The sequence below is a fragment of the Trichomycterus rosablanca genome, chromosome 5, assembly GCF_030014385.1.
Source record: "Trichomycterus rosablanca isolate fTriRos1 chromosome 5, fTriRos1.hap1, whole genome shotgun sequence".
Lineage (NCBI taxonomy): Eukaryota > Metazoa > Chordata > Actinopteri > Siluriformes > Trichomycteridae > Trichomycterus > Trichomycterus rosablanca.
The window spans coordinates 10,598,925-10,621,333 of record NC_085992.1 but is presented as its reverse complement, the minus strand read 5'-3'; the positions used below and the strand labels follow the sequence as shown (position 1 = coordinate 10,621,333).

General features: G+C 38.5%; 1 protein-coding gene and 1 long non-coding RNA gene across 4 annotated transcripts in view; one reads left to right on the top strand and one right to left on the bottom strand.

Annotated features, from left to right (window-relative positions):
* Nucleotides 1–727: 727 nt before the first annotated feature.
* si:dkey-157l19.2 (NHS-like protein 3) overlaps nucleotides 728–22,409 on the bottom strand; it is a 39,839-nt gene continuing 18,157 nt past the window's right edge. For 2 of the 3 annotated variants that reach the window (XM_062995676.1, XM_062995677.1), the window contains exons 2-7: nucleotides 19,088–19,333; nucleotides 6,909–7,046; nucleotides 6,718–6,761; nucleotides 6,421–6,577; nucleotides 5,943–6,050; nucleotides 728–5,853 (exon numbers count right to left, since the gene is read on the bottom strand). In XM_062995676.1, coding sequence (XP_062851746.1) covers nucleotides 2,651–5,853; nucleotides 5,943–6,050; nucleotides 6,421–6,577; nucleotides 6,718–6,761; nucleotides 6,909–7,046; nucleotides 19,088–19,325 — 3,888 coding nt within the window. In that variant the 5' untranslated portion in view covers nucleotides 19,326–19,333 and the 3' untranslated portion in view covers nucleotides 728–2,650. The remainder of the gene's footprint in view (nucleotides 5,854–5,942; nucleotides 6,051–6,420; nucleotides 6,578–6,717; nucleotides 6,762–6,908; nucleotides 7,047–19,087; nucleotides 19,334–22,409) is intronic. The other variant, XM_062995678.1, reaches the window with a different exon arrangement.
* Nucleotides 12,950–14,685, top strand: LOC134314881 (uncharacterized). The gene is made up of 2 exons (XR_010012431.1): nucleotides 12,950–13,474; nucleotides 14,505–14,685. It is a non-coding gene; the product is annotated as an uncharacterized LOC134314881 (long non-coding RNA).

The following is a 22,409-nucleotide window of genomic DNA, read 5'->3' as shown; positions in this document are numbered from 1 at the left end:
ACCCTAAGGAATGAGCCGCCCCTGTTCATGTCCCAAAAGTAGCAGATCTGCAGATCACCCATGTCATTACAGATTCTGGGTTTTGCACTTTTCGTTGGCAACAGTAAGGATTGTCTTTTTCATCTATGAAACATAAAATCCAACATTTTCACTGTCTTTTTGTCCGTCTTAGATGACTTCAGGCTTAGAGAACTCACTGGTATTTCTGCACAAAATGAATATATGGCTTCCTCTTTGCATAATACAGTTTCATATGTCATTTCCTGATGCAACAATGGACCGTATTAAGTGACAATGAATTTTCCGAAATTACTCCCCAGCCCATGTGGCTATGTTCATAACAGTAGCATGACAGTTTTTTCTGAAGGCTTGATGGTCAAGCAGATGTAGCAGCAGTTTTCTCCCTTGCCTTTTTTCACAGAGATTTCTCTTGATTCCCTGAATCTTTTCATTACATTATTAACTGTAGATGGTAAAAGACAAATTCTTTGCAGTCATTCGACGAAAATTATTGTCTTTGAGCTTACAATTGTACCATAAAGTTTGCCACAAAGTGGTGAATTATGCCCCCTTATTGCTTGCAAAGACTAAGCCCTTGGTGGATGCTCCTTTTGTACTCAGTCTTGATGACCTCACCTGTTTTAAGTTGAACTGCTAGTTGTAGAACCTTTTAAAACAGTGCTACTTGTACAACCTTATTTTATTATATTTACAGAATACAATTAGGTTTGTCAGTAAAAACATAGTATTTATTTGTTTGTACTTTTATTAGTAAAATAAAAGTTAACACAGTTTAACAAATTACAGTTTTTATTGTATTCAGTGTTCAACTTTTCTGGAAATGGGGTTTGTAGAAAAGTGGAGAAAAAAACAGTAACACCAGTGATAGTGATCACTTACATCAGAACAAACTGCTTAAGTGCACACAGATTAAACATGCAAAAAAAAGATTTAAAGCACAAGCTGGTGAGAAGTTTAAGAGCTTTAGAAGAGTTTAAGAAAATTAGTTAACACTGACAGACACAAAAAGTCATCAGAACAGTTTATTTATTTAGTTTTTAACGCCATTTTCACATTTGTGATATTCATGGCAAGAATTATACTTTATGCTTGTAAAACAGTTTGATGTATTTACAGATTTAATATTAGTGTTATGTAGAAACCAGATTTAATCCAGTGTGCATGTGATCAATGGATAAGGTGCTTTGACATTTAACAGAAATGAACATACTGCTCTGATAAATCTTAAAACAAAACAAAACTAACTTTTCTGCAGTTCTGCACACTGTAAATACAAGTCAAGCCACTGTAAAGCAAACTGATTATATTAATATTTTAAACATGCTATTTGCTTTCTGTAAATATGTGAAATATTTCATGAAAAAAAACAACCAAGGAGCAAAATGAAAATATTTAAACTAAATGAATCAGTAAACTTTAGCGTTTGGATTGTTGCTTTGTAACAATAAGTTAAAAAATCATAATGTTTTAACAATGCAGCAGAGTGAAGAAAGTATTTAATGTAAATAAGCACCTTCCCAAATACAAACAGGATGGTAGTGCACAGAACTAACATATATTAAAATTCAATATAAGATGCTTAATTAAGGAAGGTCCAGTCAACAGACCAACTGAAATTTGTTCTGAAGGTTAGAACTGTACATGCAGAACTTTAAGTCTGTAATTATTTACATGAAATTTAATTATCTAAATGTATAACTCACCAACACCTGCAAAACCCCAAAAAGCATTATTGAACTACATTACAAACATATTGTTGGAAAACATTACTCATAACATTACTTTGTCCATCATATTGTGCTATGTCCTTATTCTCCATTCTTCTCATTTATTTTTCCTTCCCATTAATTGCATTTCATTCCTCCATAGGATCTGCACTATGCACGTCACTTGCATATTAGCAAATACAGTGACGCTTAGCTTCAAATAGAAACTAAAACATCTAAAAAACAAATTATACACTATATGGTAATAAGTATGTGGACACTAGTGACACATTGCTAACAGTGGTATAAAATCAGTTATATGCTTACAACTGCATGGGAAGGTGCTTTTCTGTTCAAGCATGACTCTTCTGCTATGTATTAAACATGAGGATATAGTATAGTTTAGTGGTTTGCACAAAACCCTGATTTCAACTGCAATAAACATTGTGTACCACTATGAATTTCCATGATCTTTTTTACAAAGGGAATTGACCAGCAATCTTTTGCTGTTACTGTCTTGAACCTTTCTTAATTCTTTCTTTAAGCTCCACTTTCTCTTTTTCTCATTCATTTCTTCAACTTCAGCATCTCAATTTCATTTGTAATTAAGTCCTATTCTTTTGACCGTTTGTTTTTAAGTTATTGTTGATTTAAGTTATTAAAGTCCCAATGGCTTCATTTGCATTAAGTTCCGACACGATGTCCTTCACACTGCAGCCAAATTTAACATTTCATTAGAATGTTTCCGTTCATAACAGCTGAAACTAATGTCCATGAAATCTAAATTAATTGCAAAATTTCAGGTTACTCGTTTTATGTTACCAAATAATTAACACATGAAATCCACAGTCCTAAACTAAGGTCTTATAAGAATTTGGTTCAAATAAAACTCCTGATGTTTTATCCTCTTTCTTGGGCAGGGCTTACTGGCCAGCAGTTTGCACATGCTCAGTGTCAGCATTACTCTCAGTCTCTGAGGGATTGTCAGTATTTTCACTCTTGCTACTAGGTTTCTTAGCAACAGGAGGAGGCACTTTGGTATTTTTAGTCTGCAAGCCAGGAGGCTTGGTTGTTTGAGAAACAGAAGCTAACTCGGACACCAAGGTCCTTCGCAAACCTGCTTGGGCCTCTGGAGATGACGCTGTTTCTATTACCACCTTTTTTGTGCTCTTGGAGAAGATAAAGTTTGCTGTGGATGTGGGTGAGATTCCACCAACTGATGGTGGAGGAGAATGCAGACTCAGGCGCTTTGATTGATTGTCTTTGGAAGACATGGCAGCTGTCTTCAGACGAATTGCTTCCTGAAGACGCATAGATGATGGTGGAATACTAGCTGGAGGCATTTTTTGAGTAGGGGAGAGTTTGGGAGATGTAAGGATCAAAGTTTGGGGCTTTGGTGAGGACTGTAGCAAGGTTGTACTTGGTTTGTCTTCAATTTTACTAGAGCCATTTTGAAGTTCTGGCTCATTACTCTTGGCTTTCAAGTCGATGATGGATAGCTGATCCTTTGGTTCTACGTCTGGCATCACTAATTCTTCAGTTGCTGCATTTTTATTTTCCTCTCCAGAAATGGTTGGTGTTGGATCTGCTGGCTTTGACTCTTTGATTGGATCAGTGCTTGTATTTTGAGTTTCTTGATCAGTGCTGCTAGTCTGGCCATTGGGTTTAGCAGTAGTTGGCTCAAAAGCTGCAGGCTGAGGTTGTACCTGTGGTGTATCGTGAACCTCTTGAGTAAATGCAATAAGTTGAGAATTATCTTTTAAATCACCGGTAGACAATAAGGTATCACTCAGAATTAGAGATCTTCTCATTGGCTTTGGAGGTGCCTCTTGATTGCTTTGTTGATTAGACCTAACCGACCTAAGACGAACCATCTGTAAGAGGGATTGGGTGACCACTGGGGTTGGAGATTCCTCTTTTGCAGCAACATTCTGGGGAGTCGGTGGTCGCTGATGCTTCTCCTGTTGGTCTGTTATAATTGCTCTAACCTCTTTTTTTATATCAGTGGGTAATGGTGGTGGGGGAGGAATGTTAGCTGTTGAAGTGATTTTACTTTGCATTGAAGATACTTCCTGTGTTACTTTTGGAGTAGACAAAGCTGCAGAAGATAGGACTGCCTGTGGCGGAGGTGGAATTTCTGTTGGAGGTGGTGGTATAGCCTGTGGAGGAGGTGGGATTACCTGTGGAGGAGGTGGGACAGTTGGTGGAGGGGGCAGAAACACTGGTGGAGGAGGAGTTGGGATCACCTGTGGAGGAGGCGGAATAATTGATGGAGGAGGCAGAATGACAGCAGGTGGAAGAGGTGGAATCCCTTGTGGAGGAGGTGGAATCCCTTGTGGAGGAGGTGGAATTTTATGTATTGCAAATGAAAAGTCAGTTTTATCCTGCCCAAATAAAAGATGTGGAGAGGCTATTTTCCCAGGAGGTAGAGGAGGTGGAAACAAAGGGTGTGGAGGGGGGCATATAAGCTCTTCAGAAGGTGCTCTGAGCTCTACTTTTTGAGCAGATACAGTTTCATTTATATCTTTAACTTGATTTGTTGGTGGTAAAGGAGGTATATGTTCAGGTGGTGGTGGAGGAGTAGGGGTTGGACAGACTCTGGTAAGTAAGGACAACGATACAGTCTTGCCATAATTAGGCAGGACATCAGAAGACACCTTTGTTAAAGGAGTCCTATTTTGGATATCAGAGATTTTAGCTTCTTGACTTTGAGTTATCAGTTTTTTGTTAGGTGCTTTACTGTTATCTTTCATGCCATTCAAAGGTGGATATCCTTGAAGTGTCCCCTTAACTGGTTTAGATGACACAATGGCACCATTCCATTTTGTTGGCCGAGTTAGGTTGGGTGCACTGACTGTCTTAAAAATTTCAATCTTTAGCCCTCTCTTTTGGGCCCAGTGCTCAAGGTTGACAGGTCCAGATCCACACAGTAGATGAAAGGTGCGCTGGTTGTGTGCCCATGTCTCAGGAGGTGGTGCTTGAGGAGCTAGCACATGAGGAGGATCTGGAATGTCGAGAAGAGCCATTAGAGCTATTAACGATGGAGAGGGAACAGTGCCCTTAGCAGCAAGAGATTGTACATATGGTAGGGACTCCTTAAGTTTAGTCCAGTGACTTTTTCCATTGGTGTGAGAAATGGGTTTCCCCCCTGCAGATGAACTTATGTAAGCACTGTATGGTGATACAACTTTTAATGACCCATTTGAGCCTGATGTATCTTCTACAGAACCAGCACCAGCTTTCGTTTTCTGACTCTTAAGAAAATTTTGTGTGTGCAATGAGTTAGACCGCCTTGGTGGAGGTGGTGGTTTCTTGTTTTTCTTTGTTACAGAAAGGCTGCGACTGAACTGCGCTGTGGTTCCTGACTTCACGAAGGTCTCCCCCTGTCTGTTACCACCATTAAAGTGGATAGGTTGATTTATGTTAACATTAAGATGGGTTTCTCCATCCTCTCTCTGGCTTTCTCTGCTGCCCAGTCTGGGATTGCTGCTGTTGGAAATGGTGGATGAGTCTGAGATCAATGTCTCAGATGAACCGGAGTTACTCCATAAAGAGCCCTCTGACAGGGGACCAGTCCTATAGGAAGAGGCCTGTGAATGAAGCCGTGAGGAAAACCTTGATGAGGGTCGTGACGAGAATCGTGAGGATGCCCTTGATGAAGCTCTTGATGGAGCCGGGCTGGCTGATGCCAGGCTGCTCTTGCTTACCATGCGAACACTGCTGCGACTTCTGTTGCGCTTGAGCTCCACGACATCAACAGAAGGAGGAAGGTATGCATTGTAAATCATCTGGTTCTTATACATAGCCTCAGGAGACACGTACATCACTGAGCTGGGAGGACAATTGTCTGATGTGGTTACCCAGGGAACACCAAGTGAACCAGGTTTTTGTGGATCCAAAGACTGGGGTAGAAAATGCTGAATATTGGCAAGGTCACACTTTTGTCCTTCTGCTTGAAGTTGTGGCTCAAGGCTATTCATATTCTGCAGGTGCTCCAGTGCCCCATCCAGTTCTGAGGCAACTGATATACTTTCTAGAGTGGGAACGACAGTGGATATACTAACACCTCCACTGGACAGTTGTGCACTGGTGAACTGGGATGCTGTCCATGCAGCTCGGTCAAGCCCTTTAAAAAAGAAAAAAAAAACATATTAAAACAGTTGCACTTTTTAGAGATTATACGTTTGAGACAGTTTCTGCATTAGTAAAACGTACCAAGTTCTTTCTGTACATGCCGTGGGATTCCTGGAGCTACACCCATGCTTCTCACCTTGGACCTCTTTCCATGTTTTCTGTCCTCTTTTAAAGGCCCAAAGGATGAACCTACATTACAATACATAATTCATTACTGAACTGTACATTACAGTACATAATAATACATTACAACATGTGGTGTATTTTTGTGGGTCTTTCTCAAAAGTCTTGACATGCAGCATACCTTTTATAACTGTTTTCTACCACCTTTTATACAGTTTTCTGCCCTCACATTGGCTGATACAAATTTTCCAATGTCCCTTTCATTTCTTTGCTGCTCTTTGTGGCTCTTCAGAGTGACTAGTCAGTGTTGGGATATACTATCTAGTAATAATGTAGAACAGCTGTTATATTTCCTATTAATATTATTATTGTTTTTTTTTTAGCTTGAGAACCCACTGTGAATCAGAACCACTGTTGTTCGACAACCAGTCCGTACCTTGACGGGTAAGTCCAGAGCGTGCAGATTGGTAGGAAACAGAAGAACGTGTGGAACGCATGGAGCGTGTGGAGATGGTATCGGCCGCAGAGAATTCAGACTCAGACATCCTTAATTCACTGAAGCTCGTATCATCAGTACGAGCTGTTACTGATGACTGCAAAGAAAAGGATGTTGGAAACATGAGAAACCTTCTAAAGGTAAAAACGAATGGTTTACAGTTGCATTTCTTTGTTGTGTTGTTAAGTTAAAGATAAAGCCCAATATTAGAATATAAAATACTAAGAGAAGACTTACAATGACACTTTGGTCATCTTGAAAGTCCAGCCCATTTCCATCTTCTGGAAAAATACAAAAACATACATATATAAAAGCAATCATGGTCATTAACACAAAAAGGTGACTGTCTTTAAAATTACTATATGCAGTTTTACTTCATCTCAAGCCATTTTTATTAATACTCAATTAATACAGAATTGGGCATGTACCGTTTTGCTGTAGGTACTTCAGGCCTTCCCGAGCCTCCGACATCAAATCCTGCACGTATTTTGGACGATCTCCTTCAATAAACACATTTTCTTGGAAATGCTGGACAGGCAGGGTGGGCTCAGACTCTACTTTAGAGGCTAAAAGAAAAAAAAAATTAAAAATGTTTATATATGGCAAATGATATTGTTCTGGCTTCTTTGAACAGACAAACAGTTCTAAACAAACAGTTAATGGAATATGTTTGTGTAGCATATCTTAAATATGAATTTTCTTGAAAGCTTCGTAAGGTAAGGAGAAGGTTTATAGTTTAAAAAAAAAAAAAAAAAAAAAAAAAAGTATGGGGAACATAACAGGAGTTTATCAGGTTTGTGAACCAGCTATTGTAAATATCCTATTAGTGAATTCACGAAGAAAACTTCTCCTTGCTCCTAGCTTCCAACCTCCACTAGATGTCAGGACTGGATCAGAGAAAAGAAAAAGTTGCCCTAAAGTTTAAGGACTGAAGCTGAACAAAACGTTAATACTACAAAAAGTTTATAAATGATGTATCATTCTGTAGTCAAATTTGTCTAAAATCTAGCATAAGTGTTCAACTGTCCCAGACGGGAGAAGATCCAGATCTTATGCTTGATTATTCTAACACGTTTCATAGAGAACAGGAAGTGACTACAATAAAGTAAACATCAATTTCACCACTGTAAAGTTTCTGAACACGCCAACATTAACATGATCTGAACAAACACGACTCACTGAAATGAACATCTAAACAATTGATCATTATTTTGTGTAGAAGTTGGCTAGTAAAAAGCAGCCTGGCATTTAACATATTTAACATATACATACATTTGTTTTGGGGGAGTGACAACTGTTTAAATGTAATTTTTGGTGGTAATACAATTAAATAAACTGTGACATGGGGAGAACATGCAAACTCCACACAGAAAGGACCCAGACCGCCCCACCTGGGGATCAAACCCAGGACCTTCTTGATGTGAGGCGACAGTGCTACCCACTTAGCCACCGTGCCGCCCCATGTAGATGTTAAACAAGTCTCAAGAAAGTAATGAGGTTTGTAACTTCCGAGCATATTAAGTACAAATTTGTAAAGTCCAGTGTTATAATTTTTAACATGACACTGAACTTAAAGTTTTAGTTTAATTTTGCCCCAGGCACAAAGGTGCAAGCAATAAATAAGAACATTAAATAGTATTAAATAGAATAGAATGTAAAATAAGCTGAGACATGTAATAACATATGATGACTGTATTGTGGTCATGTGGAATATTGTGATATGAATGTTCTACATCAGTACACACTTAAGTACACGGTTGCTACGCATTAGCCTGTCTTGTTTTGCAAATCATACAGGTTATTCACGGTCATACAATCTAAATCTCAAACTACCACACCAGTATGGTGCATTTCTAGGTGGAGTTAAACATTCCAAGCATTTTGTGTTTTAGCAATTATGCTTTATTAGGCATTATGCTTTATTAGGCATTTAGGTAGACATATTGCTAACTGGTACACACAATCAAGCACACAACTGCAATTTTCAAAAAAACAAAAGGAATGGGCTCCAATAAAACATTCAATACATTTACATGTGGCACTAACATGGGATGCCACCTTTCCAACAATTTAATTTGTTTGATTTCTGTAGAAGCAATTTCAGCACTAAAACTGTTTAGGAGGAGCTTCATGGATTGGGATTTAGTCACCAAAGAGCATCATGAAAAATGTCAAGCATCTGTTGAAGTGGTGCAAAGCACCTTGCCATTGGACTTGGGAGTAGTGGACACTCATTTCAAAACATGTTTGCTGCCAGGAGAACACAACAGTTAGGAGTAACGTTCATCCTAAACAGGGTTGCAGTGGATTCACCTTACAGCAGGACTACCGCTGGGCAACACTGTGAGGCTAAACGCTGGTGGGCAAAAAAAAGTATCTACTCAAAACTTGGCACCTTTGAGAAAAAAATAAATTAAAAAAAGGACTCTTTCTTGCACTGCAGCCTCCAAGTCTGCTTACGTGACTGTGGACAACCAATTGTCAGCAGCTTTCTTTGGTGATTCCTGGATTACATCTAAACATAAATTTATATTTATTTTGCCCTTTGCATAAGGGTGATGCGCTTTTTTCAATCAAACTAGCCCTATTTATATGGGCACAGTCAGCAGCTATCGTCAAACAAATCCAGTAACAAGGAATTATATAGTCAGGTCACAAAGTTAAACAACATTGTAAAACTTTATACACAAGCACATTGATCATCTATTTGATGTTTATATTTTTTTACCCTGTAGTTTTTTGATACACAAACAATAAACTTTTTGGAGAATGAACTGGGTGGTCCTTTCATTCACAGAAAAATAACTTTCCTGTGTATGTAAACTTTTGACTTTACATTCTTTAAACTTAGGGGGAAGAGTTCTAATTTAAACACATGCAAGAACATGTTCAAGCACACAAACACATATATATACAGGTTAGGAATGTTGCACCAATGCCACCCATGATCCAGATGTTTGTATATAGAAATAAAAACAGGAGATAAAAAGAAGCTGAAAATAGAAACAGTAAAAATAAACATGCAAACCAAAAGAGGAACTGAACTATCAGCAGCTAACGTAACAGTCCAATAATCAAACCCTGATTATTTAAAAACTCTAATAGTTATGCTTCACACTGATATTATTTTTTTTTTTTTATGCTGAATTTACTGTTAAATAAAATCACATATTAAAAAGTTTGTTTTTTTGTGACCAATTTCCACTCTCAGCTGTACTGGTACAATGATATGTAAGAACAGCTACGTGCAACTACCAATTTTCAAAGTGGGTGCATGATCTGCAGGAACATCATTCATAAAAGCAAAATGTGGGTGCAAGTGGAAGCTGACATGAGAACAGATGCCACTTTACAAGATTGCTATTAAATACCCTGAAAGTATACCCACACACACACTAGACATCGCGTTTTCCCATTCCAATTTGGTTTTAATGTGGCGATGTACAGGGGATGGGCAAAATAACTGAAACACCTGTCATTTTAGTGTGGGAGGTTTCATGGCTAAATTGGACCAGTCTGGTGGCCAATCTTCATTAATTGCACATTGCACCAGTAAGAGCAGAGTGTGAAGGTTCAATTAGCAGGGTAAGAGCACAGTTTTGCTCAAAATATTGCAATGCACACAACATTATGGGTGACATACCAGAGTTCAAAAGAGGACAAATTGTTGGTGCACGTCTTGCTGGCGCATCTGTGACCAAGACAGCAAGTCTTTGTGATGTATCAAGAGCCACGGTATCCAGGGTAATGTCACCATACCACCAAGAAGGACAAACCACATCCAACAGGATTAACTGTGGACGCAAGAGGAAGCTGTCTGAAAGGGATGTTCGGGTGCTAACCCGGATTGTATCCAAAAAACATAAAACCACGGCTGCCCAAATCTCGACAAAATTAAATGTGCACCTCAACTCTCCTGTTTCCACCAGAACTGTCCGTCGGGAGCTCCACAGGGTCAATATACACGGCCGGGCTGCTATAGCCAAACCTTTGGTCACTCGTGCCAATGCCAAACGTCGGTTTCAGTGGTGCAAGGAGCGCAAATCTTGGGCTGTGGACAATGTGAAACATGTATTGTTCTCTGATGAGGCCACCTTTACTGTTTTCCCCACATCCGGGAGAGTTACGGTGTGGAGAAGCCCCAAAGAAGCGTACCACCCAGACTGTTGCATGCCCAGAGTGAAGCATGGGGGTGGATCAGTGATGGTTTGGGCTGCCATATCATGGCATTCCCTTGGCCCAATACTTGTGCTAGATGGGCGCGTCACTGCCAAGGACTACCGAACCATTCTGGAGGACCATGTGCATCCAATGGCGGTGCCGTGTATCAGGATGACAATGCACCAATACACACAGCAAGACTGGTGAAAGATTGGTTTGATGAACATGAAAGTGAAGTTGAACATCTCCCATGGCCTGCACAGTCACCAGATCTAAATATTATTGAGCCACTTTGGGGTGTTTTGGAGAAGTGAGTCAGGAAACGTTTTCCTCCACCAGCATCACGTAGTGACCTGGCCACTATCCTGCAAGAAGAATGGCTTAAAATCCCTCTGACCACTGTGCAGGACTTGTATATGTCATTTCCAAGACGAATTGACGCTGTATTGGCCGCAAAAGGAGGCCCTACACCATACTAATAAATTATTGTGGTCTAAAACCAGGTGTTTCAGTTATTTTGTCCAACCCCTGTAACAGTTCAGTGCAAGAGTTTTATTATTCATTTAATCCGCATCCTGATCATGTTCATGGTCCGACCACAAGGCACAAAATGTACCCTGTACAGACCAATCCAACACAGCATCAGATACTTACCTACTGACTTTTTCACACACAGGTGCAGGTTTGAACCCATGACCACAGGATTTTGGTGTTATGTAGCACCCACACTTTCCTAATTTAACTAATTCAAAGCTACACTGAACAGCACAAACACGATTTGAAAAGAGCCATTGCACCATGAGAACTCTCACACTCTCGCATGTGTTTTTTTAATCGGAAAACCAGCGTGTGTTTTGTGGTTTGGAGGTAAACCCTGCCTTTCAAATGATAGAACTGGTTTTCCGACTTCACACTTCATCTGTGTGGGAACGCGCACAGTGAGGCTTGGAAAGGTTTGGAATAAAACAAACACACACACCCATATAACAAAAACACACTCCACAAACACAAACCTAAACTCCCACTCTTTTATAAACACTCATAAAAACTCCCAAAGTCCTCCACACCACCTCCACGGTATCAGGACAACAGGAATGTCCAACAAAAAATAGTGGACATGGCTACAGTAACGCTGCTGATGACTGGCGAGTTGAACACACATACTGAGCTAATCTTCTCTCCCAGGCTGTCATTTGCATATGAAATTTTTCTCTGGCACAGTTACAGTGGAAACAAATGAGTTAAAATCACTCAGACACGCAAAGCTAAAGAAGCGTTTCTGTCTGTCGGGTTATTGTGGGTCTGTCGGCAATGTTACACTGTAAACATGTTTTTATTCTCCTCACATCAGCCTTTGTTAATCCAGTGGTTAGCTTTCCAAAATAAAGCTTATGTTCCATATGATATAATACAGTCCGATGAGGGATGATGGAAAACACTCCTGTTCAAACCACACAGTGCTGAAATGATTTTTTTTTTTTCAAGGAGAAACTATGTTTGGACTTGCAGCACTGCATTGTGGGAGTGGAGTCAGTGTGTCCTGCATGCTGGAAACATACTTTGTGTTAACAGTGTAGGGAGGACCCTTTCTGCCCCTGATATAACTGGAGCATAACTGTGTCCCTGTGCACTCCAATAGTCCACACAGAGCCCTGATCTAAGGCATTTCGGACACCTTTGGGATGAATTGGAACGTCAACTGTGAGCCAGGCTTTCTTGACCAATATCAGTGGCTGACCCTACAAATGTGTTGTTTTAAATCCACAGACAGCTTCTTGAACATCATGACTGGTTTTAGTCTTGTAAATGGGGGGCCCTTATAGACCCAAGTGAGCCTTTACAAACCATGTCCAATCAATTCAGATGGCAACAAGTAAGTCTAAGTTCTAGACATGTTAAGGATCATAAAAGTGGCAGCAAAGGTCTAAATAGTTTCTGAATCGTCTGTGTATATAATTAGTTTTGTTGATTTTAAGGAAAATGTAAGTGTACATACCAGATGAACAATAATCTTTTTATTCATTTTGCATCCTGCAGCACCACACATGAATGTGTACATCCATTTTTGCATATTTCTGTGAACATGCAAAGCTGCAATGTAATAAATGCATTCATATTACTTTTAAACACACTGTACAGACGTATGATTAGCTTCCACCCCAATCTAGTTCACCATGATTGTGTGTTTGATTTTTGTGGCTCTGTTTGAGCAGAACGTGTACACCCTTATTTACATTACACACATTGCAACATGGCTCACAGTTCGTAATACACTGCACTGTGCAGAACAAACATGGACTCAGCAAAGTTCAAGTTCACTTCAGACTTCTTAAATGTACAATCCCAAATCAGAAAGTTGGGACAGTATGGAAATGCAAATAAGGAATGCAGTTTCTTACATTTGCTTTTACTTTTATTTCATTGCAGACAGTACACTCTAAGAAGTAATGTGTCATTTTTTCTACACAGCTACTGTGTCCTGCGGTCTGTAACACGTTTTGTGTCATTTCTGGCCCCTTTTTACACAGACAGACACGTGTAAAGTAACTCCAATAGTTAGTCTACACATTTATGTGTAGAACTGTGAGAAAATACATTGTTTAAAAATATATATTTATTCAATTTTACTTAAATTTGTTGGATAAAATAATGGCATTCATGACTAAAAACATAGATTATTTCACATGTAAGATTTAAAATGAATTAATAAATAAAAATATGCGTTAACCAATCACATTTCTCCTATCAAGTACATCTGTGTTTCACGGTCGATTCCCTCTTTCTGGACCATGCAAGGAAAGGAGCAGCAGGATCCGTCCTTATAACCTTACTGGTAAGTTGCAAAAGGAACTAGTATTGACTGTTTTATTAATGTTTATGTAGCTCATGTTTATCAGTGTTTTGTTGTGTGTTTTATGAAGTCAAGCAAAGCTATAAAACGTAGGTTTTAACCCTGTGACCTGTTTTAACAATCGACTTTAATTGACAATTGACTTAGTTAAGTAAAAAAGGAGGCACTGAATTACATTAATATAAACCTAAGTTTGCTTTTCTGTTCCTATTCAGCAATAAATGTTCTGTTAAACCTGACTAGTCTTTCTTTTTATTGGTATTATTTATCGTTAGCCAACTGGCTAACCGTTAATTGGACTTTTAGTTTGCTCAAAATGACACAAACAGACTGACTGTGGATAAAATTACCTCAGCAACCCTCTGTTTCTCGTTTTCTCAAGGTAATTTACTTAACTGACTATGTGATTACAGCGATTGAGTAACATTATTTAAGTTAAATCTCATTATGAGAAGCGAATTTTAATCATTTTAACATTTGTTTTAGCTTAGTTTAGCTCAGTTCGTTTTACTGAATCGGTTCTTTTAAATCATCTGTTTAAACGAATCGAAAAACTGAATCGATTGACTCATTAGTGGTCCTAATGCAGTTGGTTCGGAAGTGCAGAATCGGTTCGGAAGAATCGGTTCTTTAAATCGAATCGTTAGCAACATTGCTTATTGTTATTAGCATTAAAGTAGTAGTGGTGGATATATTTAGGGTAAAGCACAACTCTTCCAAAATTCATCATCCGATTTACTTTATTCTGGTAAAGGAAACATTTTAGCTTGTATTCTGTAACTGTAGCTTTCAGGTGACTTGTTTAATAATTTGTTAAACAGCCTATGTGAATAATTGGAGACATCTGATGACAAATTTGGAGGAATATTAGTTGTTACCTGATTACTCATTTGGTTGGTTGACTAATCAGAATGTTATTCAAAATATTAAATGTTGTAAATGTCTCAGTTAATATTTTGTATTGTGATTACACAGTACCTTGTAATGAGATTTTTTTTTGTCTTTCTTTTAGGGCAGAGAAACGGACGTTTTACGAGTTTTTGCAACCATCTTTAAGAATGGAAAAGAAAGTTCAAGGAATATATATTTTGTACATTTACTGTTAAACTGTTTGTAATCTTGTTTTAATGTATTGTCACAAAAAAGAATGTTATTTAAACATTTGTAATATATTATACAGTAAAATAAAATGGCTACATTTGTATTCGTCTTTATTTGACCCATTTTCTTGATTACACATAATCAACACACATTGTGTGAGAACACCACATTGTGTGTGTTAAGTACCCTAACACAGTGGGTGTGCAAAAACAGGATGACACATTTACTGTGTTTAAATCAACACAGTATGTGTCGTCCCTGAGCACACTCCGTACATGTGTTGAAATTCTGTGTCGTTTTTAACACATGACTTTTTAGTGTATGAACCCAGGATATTTATTGTTTTGTCTGGTCAACTCTGTTTAATTTGTTTATATAGATCTATTTCTGCCTTTAGGGCCTGCAACACATTCAAAAAAGGTTGGGACAGAGGTGATTTAGGGCTAGTAATGAGGTTAAAAAATCATTATTTGGAACAAAAACAAAGATGGGCATAATGAAATTATTGAAATGTTTAAAAATAATGATCCTCAAACAAAGATTTGAAAGGGAAATAGCATATTTCTTCCTCTGCAGAGCATGATATCATAAAACAATTTAAAGGAACTGCACTGCATCAAGAACAGTCATTCATCAATAGCTGATATAACCACACGGGTAAGGGGCAATATGTGCAAAAAAGCCTTATGTTAACTATGTTAACCATGTTCAGAAGTGGCCGCAATTTCTCTGGGCTCAGAGGCACCTGGGATGGGCCATCACACAGTGGAAATGTATATTGACGAATCAGTATTTCAGATTTTTTGGGGAGAAAATGGATGACACGTGCTTCAGACCAAACACGAAAAAGACCATCCAGACTGTTATCCGCAATCGAAAGTCTAAAAGCTGGGGTCTGTCATGATATGGGGTTTTGCCAGTGTCCTTGGCACAGGTATTTACACTTCTGTGATGGCAGCATAATGCAGAAAATTACATTGAGATTTTAGAGCAACATATGCTGCCTTTTTCCAAGAATGTTAATGCATTTCTTTAACAAGACAATGCAAAACCACATGCTGCATGCATGGCTGCAGAAGAAGAGGGTACGGGTACTGGACTGGCCTGCCAGAGAGAATGTGTTCAAATTTTCAACAAAAAACACAACTCCATCCTGTTGCACACCTTAAGACATGTTTGCAGGAAGAATGGGATAAAAAAAACCTGAAACACTGGCAACTGTGCCAAAATGTCTTAAGTAATGTGAGAAGGAATGGCAACGAAGTGGTAAATGCTTTACCGTCCAGAATGCAGCACCTTTAAAATGCAAAAATGAAACAAATGGGTTTTACAATGTAGTGGTCCTAAAAAGCAACACCTTAGGGGTTAAGTGCATCAGGTTAATCCAGGGGCAGCCTAAAACACTGGGGGGCAAAGTTTAAGAAACATTTCTGTACAGGGTACCAGTTCATTGCAGGGTCTGAGCTTAGAGTTCTACAAGTTATAAAACACAATGTCCTAAAACCTCAGTGTTCTAGAACATCTAACAGTTTAGAGATGATGATGATGATAACAGATGTTTCAAATTTAACAGCAGAAAGGTTCATCACAAAACAACACGTTCACACCTCAGGGTTCAGAAAAAAGCAGCAAGTTTCTGGAGCACAGCCATCAAAGTTCTGGAACAAAGAAAATAACACTCACTGTCCTAGAATGCAACAGCTAAAAAATCTAGAACACAGCAGTGCAGGTTTTTACATGTGACAGGTCAGAGTTCAATAACACACCAGCTATTGGGTTCTAGAACACAAAAACAATTGTGCTGTGCCGGGGGTTTAAGGTTCCACTGGTGTTTATGAAATCTGCCAACCTTCCTGTTAATGGGGACACTGCACAAACATCAAAGCAGTGCTACCACTCACACAAACACACAGGCACACACACAGTTCTGCAGCAATCTAATAGCCGCTTTATTATAATAATTATAACATGGTACTGATTAAAGACCTTATGATGTGTATAGTGTATATGTGGTGCTGGGCGTGTTGCAGTGTGTGTCACACTGTGACACTATCTGTCTGCGCAAGTGTGTTGGGCAGCTAGATATTACAATGTGTCAGTGTGTGTGTGTGTGTGTGTGTGTGTGTGTGTGTGTGTGTGTGTGTGTGTGTGTGTGTGTGTGTGTGTGTGTGTGTGTGTGTGTGTGTGTGTGTGTGTATATAAGTGTGTTAGGGTTGCGTGTATTTCTCTGAAGCAATACAATACAAAGTTTAAGGCGTAGTCCTTCATCAAAACCTTCCAATATTACATTCAGGCGTGCACACACACACACAACGACACACATTCTCTCTCTCTCTCAGACACACACTAATGCACACAAATATGCACATACACTTTCTTTCACACACTCAAACACACTTTCACAGACACCAACACAGGCACCAACACAGGCACTCAGAAAAGGGAAATTCCTTATACCCTCTCAAGGTTTACATTTCCACTGGAAAACGTCATGTCTCAGCAAACACCTTTAGACACACACATACAGACAACATGGAGAGGAGTGTGTGTGTGGGGGAGGGGGGGGGTGTCTGACACTGGTTAACAGAAAGAGAAGCAAAAAAAAATGTTGCAATCAGAAAAAAAATCATCTTACACACACACACACACACACACACACACACACACAAACTGGGTAAACCGGTACACCAGTGTAGACTGTACACAGCTCAGTGTGAGGGGGGCCTGGAGCAATCAAGCATTCTCCCAGAGGCCAAAGGTCACAACAATGACTCACCCACAACACCACCCACAAAAAGCAAACAGTAACCGCAGAGCATTGTGGGAAATCACAGACCAGGACGGCATGTTGTCTGGGCATTTAGATAAACTGAAACCAGCATTCCAAACAAAGTTCAAAGCTCCTGTGAGTTAGGAGTCCATTAGTTTTTGTAATTTACACTCCTGATCTGGTCACAGTTATATATATATTTAAAAAAACATTATATACATGAAGAGTTCCAGAATAAAACCTCAGAGTTCTAGAACAGGTCAAACTGATTTGGTAAGTAAGAATATGCAGTCTAGACTAGAACCAGTTTTTAAATTGATAGTGTGTTGTCTTTGAATGTGTATTGTCTTGTACACAAAAGAGAACATTTTGCAAAAGCATGCAAAAACTGCAATTTATTAATTAATTCAAGAATACAAATGTATAAGTAAAAACATTTCTTAAATATATGAAAAAGAAGTATTAGAACATGCCAGCTTAGATTTTAAATGCAACTGTTTTAAATGACATTTATTTATTAGGATTTTAATGTCATGTTTTACACACTTTGGTTATATTCATGACAGAAACGGTAGTTACTCATTACACAAGATTCATCAGTTCACAAGTTTAATGTCAAACACAGTCATGGACAATTTTGCATCTCCAATTCATCTCACTTGCATGTCTTTGGACTGTGGGAGGAAACCGGAGCCCCGGAGGAAAACCCACACAGACATGGAACATGTAAACTCCACACAGAAATGACCTGGACCGCCCCACCTGGGTATCGAACCCAGGACCGTCTTGCTGTAAGGTGACAGTTCTACCCACTGAGCTGCCCAAATGCAACTTTTAAGTTCCAGAGAAGGTTCTAGAAAGACATTTGTTTCAGTATGATTGAGCCTCTAGAGGTGCACTGTTTCAAAAAGCTCAACCTTAGTGTTCCTAAGAACAACAGTGATTTCAAGACTGTAACATGTTCAGAAAACTCAAGGCTGCAAAATGTAACAAATGTTATAGACTACAAAGAGTTTGAAAATACAGCTCAGAGTTGTAGAAGGCACAGATGCAATAATCGCAGAGAGATCGAGAAAATTTAAGCTCATGATTACAAAACATTGCAGCTTAAAAACACAACTCCAGAATGAACAGCTAACAATTCCTAATCACAAAATGCCACAAGAACAAGATCAGCTTTTTAAAACAAGTATTTCTGACCACTATAGCTTAAGTTTCTAGAGGCTAAAACATTAAAAACAACATATTCTGAAATAAATCAGAGGCCTAGAACTTAATAGTGCACCATTCTGAACTGCATTTTTCTTTACTTTGCAACAAAAAGCATTTTTTATAATTAAAGTAATAGAGTAAAATAATTCATATCAAAGACATTTAAGAAAGCAATAACTGAGCTCTAGAATTCACATGTTCAGAAATGGAACAGTTAAAATTTCAACATAAGAGAGCTTAAAAATGTAAACTGCAATGACAAGCAACACCACACTATTCTGGAAAGCAACAGGTGTTAGTTTACCTGTGATAGGTTTTTCCTTTGTTAAGTTTAGCCGTTTACCAATATTAGGTGTTCACCTTTGTTAGATAAATGTGGGTTTACCTGTAGGTAACCTCCTGTAGTGATTCTCTGTTCAGTGTGAACCTGTATTTGGTCCAAGTAATCTCCTGAATTAGTTGTAGGTGTTCACCTGTGTTAGGTGTAAATATATGATGCAGAAGTGAGATACCTTTGTTGGGTGGTGGCAGTGGAATCTCCACAGGTGATCCAGGTGTCAGTAGCTCTATGTGCACTTCTTTATTTAGGCGCTGGGTTTTTCGGCGACGTATCTTAAACCATGTGAACGCTTTGCTGATTGAACCACGTCTTCTGGTCCTTTTGCCCCGCTTACTCTGTCGCTCCTGGGCAAAGATCTCCAGCATGTCTGGGGGAATCAAGTCACCCATTGACTCCTGTCCACTCGACATTATGGCACCTGGTGGGGAAAAAAACAAATACATAAATAAGAATAATAAAGACTGTAATTGGTTTACTGTGGACATGTACAGTACTAAACCACACACTCGATTCACACCCTATGGACATGGCCCACAATAACACACACCAGCGCATGATGTAGATAGTTCTATTTAGGTATGCGTGTTGGTTACTGTGCACAACCCTGATTATGAAGTACAGAATCACACAAGCTGATCCCAAGTCGATCACAGATATTTTTATGCTTTCCAGGGTAGACTGAGCAATTTTTTCAGCTCGTTAATGTATTTATGATGTTATGATGTTGTTTGTCCAGGTGAGGGAGTCTGGGCGGTAGGTAACACAGATCAGAACACAAATGCCACTGCGTACAAACCAGTGTCAGTACAAAATGGCACCAGCACATGGTTGGTATAGAGGGATTTGGTGTGCCATTTTATCACAGTGTTTTAGAAGAATGTGATTAAAGACATGCAGCTGCAGGAACCTCTCCCTTCATTCCTAAGACATAACTCACACACACACACACACACACACACACACACTCACACACACACACACACACACACACACACTCACTCCACCCTAAGGTCCTCAAAGCTTCATCATGAACAGGTTCTGACAACTTCAAGAATAAAATTAATGAAATTTATCAAACTTAGCAGATGTTTTGCATTCATGTCTTGCAGAAATAATGAATCTTCTGTATTTAAAAGCAGAGGCTCTGTCATATCTTACTTATGATCTCAAAATGTTAATTGTAATAGGGACGGGAGAGACTAAACAGACCAAGTCAAAGACGAACAGAAAAAACAATAAATAATTTAAGCAGCACTTTACAATTTTTTGGGCAACCTACAGAAAAAAAATCTATAGTATATTTAAAAATGTTATGTTTGTGCATGTAACGTCTAATGTAGTTTTGATGTGTGTCTGTATGAATTTGTACCCATTCAACCAACATCTGTATTTGTGTGGTCGGGCACTGATGTTGGACTTCATATGATATAGCAACTGCCATTCCAAGTCACCCTAAATCTTTTTAATAAGGCAATCAGGGCTCTGTGCAGGTCACTGGAATTCCTCGACCAAACTCATCACACCTTGTGTTCATGGACCTCTTACAGTATCCAATTTATGTATCACAATTTCTATTCTATTTTACTCATAAGGCAAAATTCAGAAAACAAAGATAAAGTATTAAAATATGGTAAAAGTATGTAGACTGTAGGGGACGTGTTTACATATTTTTAACAAAATAAAAAATTTAATAAGGGGTGAACAAACTTATGTATAAGATTGTAAAGAAGTGAGAGCTGCCGAAGGAAAAGTATCTGTGGGGTGTGAATGTGTGCGAGTGTGTAAAGCTTGTAATCCAGCTCAAGCTTGCTACCTTTCCACACCCATTTACCAAACAACAGAGAGAAAGAGAGAGAGAGAGAGAGAGAGAGAGAGAGAGAGAGAGAGAGAGAGAGAGAGAGAGAGAGAGAGCGCGAGAGAGAGAGCGAGAGAGAGAGAGAGCGCGAGAGAGAGAGAGAGAGAGAGAGCCTGAAGGTTAAATATGTATTCTCAGTCTGTAATAGTCCTGAACACCAAAATAAAAAATATATATTTATCAACACCTGCTGATGGGGGTCATGGTGGATCTGAGACCATCCAGAAAAATTGGGATCATGACAGGATCACACAACTCGCCATTATTTAAAGAAAACAAAATCTCTAACAATATCTACATTTATATTTACAATATTTAGCAGTATATTTTATGTCGTCACTTACAGTTGTAACTGTATACAACTCAAGCAACTGAGGCTTAAGTGCCTTGCTCAAGGGTCCAACAGTGGTAACCTGGCAGTGCCAGGGCTTGAACCAGCGACCTTTTTGATTACAGCCCAGTGCATAAAGTGTAAAGCTACCTCTGCCTGACCTCTGTTTAGATGTGAAAGAGCTTTTCTGGATGCACTCATACAAGTCCTGCACAGTCTGCGGTGAGATGCAGACAGATACAAAATCTTCCATGCTGAGGGACAAGTGGGGTCGAGATCTACTTCAAAGTCTACAATGCATAATTTCTTATAAAGCTTTAATCACGTGTGAGTCTGGTGACTGGAGAGAAAGAAAAAAGAAAAAAAAAATCTGAGGGCAAAAGACTAAAAAAAGACATAATCCTAATTAGATACCGTTCAGGGTTTCCATTATTTTGTCCATCACTTGCATTCTAAAAGCTAGAGGTTGAACCATTACCAGTCGTCAATATTTTACCATACATTAAAAAACACGTTTGATTAAATAAAGTTTTGTTATTTAAACCAGTGGAAATCAGAGCAATGCTAGTATCACATCTATTAATATGGAGTCTTATTAACTTAACAATGACTGACACGTTCCCAGAGCTGTAATCAGTAAAACAGAAAACTATAAGCTGAAATGCTAAGACTGTGCTAAAATGTCTACTGGTGGTTGTACAAAAGCATTCCACGAGAAGTAAACATGACATAATGAAAGCTAATTTGCTAATTGGACTGAAACAAACAAACAAACAAAAAAAAAAACACTAAACTGCACCCGATTTCCTTTATTCATTCCCTCTCACACTGTCCGCTATAAACATTACTATTTCTTTCATTTCTTGGTTGAAAATGTACTTATTTTACAATCAACAAATAGAACACTTTAATGCAATTTTGAACATTCAGTAGAATACAAATTGTGTTTTTAATGTTTTAACTTAGTACCTGCTAATTTTATTGTACATTGTATATATATTGTATATACTGGTGCTGGTCATAAAATTAGAATATCATGAAAAAGTTGATTTATTTCAGTAATTCCATTCAAAAAGTGAAACTTGTATATTATATTCATTCATTACACACAGACTGATATATTTCAAATGTTTATTTCTTTTAATGTTGATGATTATAACTGACAACTAATGAAAACCCAAAATTCAGTATCTCAGAAAATTAGAATATTGTGACAAGGTACAATATTGAAGACACCTGGTGCCACAGTCTAATCAGCTAATTAACTCAAAACACCTGCAAAGGCCTTTAAATGGTCTCTCAGTCTAG